The 926-nt window shown below is 37.4% G+C and overlaps 1 protein-coding gene across 1 annotated transcript in view; it reads right to left on the bottom strand.

The window, feature by feature from the left end:
- LOC103519325 (remodeling and spacing factor 1-like) overlaps positions 1 to 628 on the bottom strand; it is a 9,573-nt gene extending 8,945 nt beyond the window's left edge. Inside the window, exon 1 of the mRNA XM_026830864.1 lies at positions 531 to 628. Within this exon, the coding sequence (XP_026686665.1) occupies positions 531 to 628 (98 nt within the window). The remainder of the gene's footprint in view (positions 1 to 530) is intronic.
- Positions 629 to 926: the final 298 nt, after the last annotated feature.

Genomic DNA, 926 nt, shown 5'->3' with positions numbered 1-926 from the left:
TACGGGTATTGTGGCGAGATTTAGATCTTTCAAGGTATCAGCGGTCATTGGTTCAGCGATTAATCGAGGATTAAATGTGGATCAAAAGTTGCGGCACGTTAACCTGTTAGCTAGAGTTTCAGACACAAGCAATACATTGGCTCTTTTGGGGCCAAGAATCCATGATATGACAGGAATATTCTATTTACCTTTCACAGATGAATAAATAACTCATGTGGAAGTTGGTACTGGAATTTGTACATCCTTTTGTTACCCCTAATGCCCCAATGTACTTGATCTTCATACTTTTGGGCAGATTCAGAACTCAGTGCTGGGTTCTGGGTTTGAGGACATTTAACTGTCTTTCATATCTTCCCCAGTATCAGAGACGGTTTTATTTAGAGACGCTTGTAGTGTTCTAAACTCTAAACAAATACGAAGTTTCACACACAATAGTTAGTGTATTGTGTATTTATTGTCGTCTTGTACCTACATCAACTCTAGTTGTGTTTTCTTCACAATGATGTCTCTTCTTCTTCTTAGTTCTCCACAATCTCCTGGTCTGGTTGTCATTATCTTCAATGTCGGTATCTCGATTTGTCGTTCCAGTACCGCGAGTTTTGTGTGACTCTTCCGCTTCAGTAAACATTTTGTTTCCAAGATTTCCTATCGAGTTGGAACTGCTTATTAGTTAGTTTACTGTCGCCTTATTCTTCTTCTTTTTATCTGTTTCTTCTTTTTTTGTCGTCTATCTTGTTCTTCTTCTTCTTCTTCTTCTTCTTCTTCTTCTTCTTCTTCTTCTTCTTCTTCTTCTTCTTCTTCTTCTTGTTGCTCTGTTTCTTTTTCTTCTTCTTGTTGCTCTGTTTCTTGTTCTTCTTCTTGTTGCTCTGTTTCTTGTTCTTCTTCTTGTTGCTCTGTTTCTTCTTCTTCTTTTTTTTTCTCTTTTA

The sequence above is a fragment of the Diaphorina citri genome, unplaced genomic scaffold (genome assembly GCF_000475195.1).
Source record: "Diaphorina citri unplaced genomic scaffold, Diaci psyllid genome assembly version 1.1 scaffold2665, whole genome shotgun sequence".
Classification (NCBI taxonomy): domain Eukaryota; kingdom Metazoa; phylum Arthropoda; class Insecta; order Hemiptera; family Psyllidae; genus Diaphorina; species Diaphorina citri.
The sequence above is the reverse complement of the archived record's forward strand: the minus strand, read 5'-3'. Positions and strand labels throughout refer to the sequence as shown.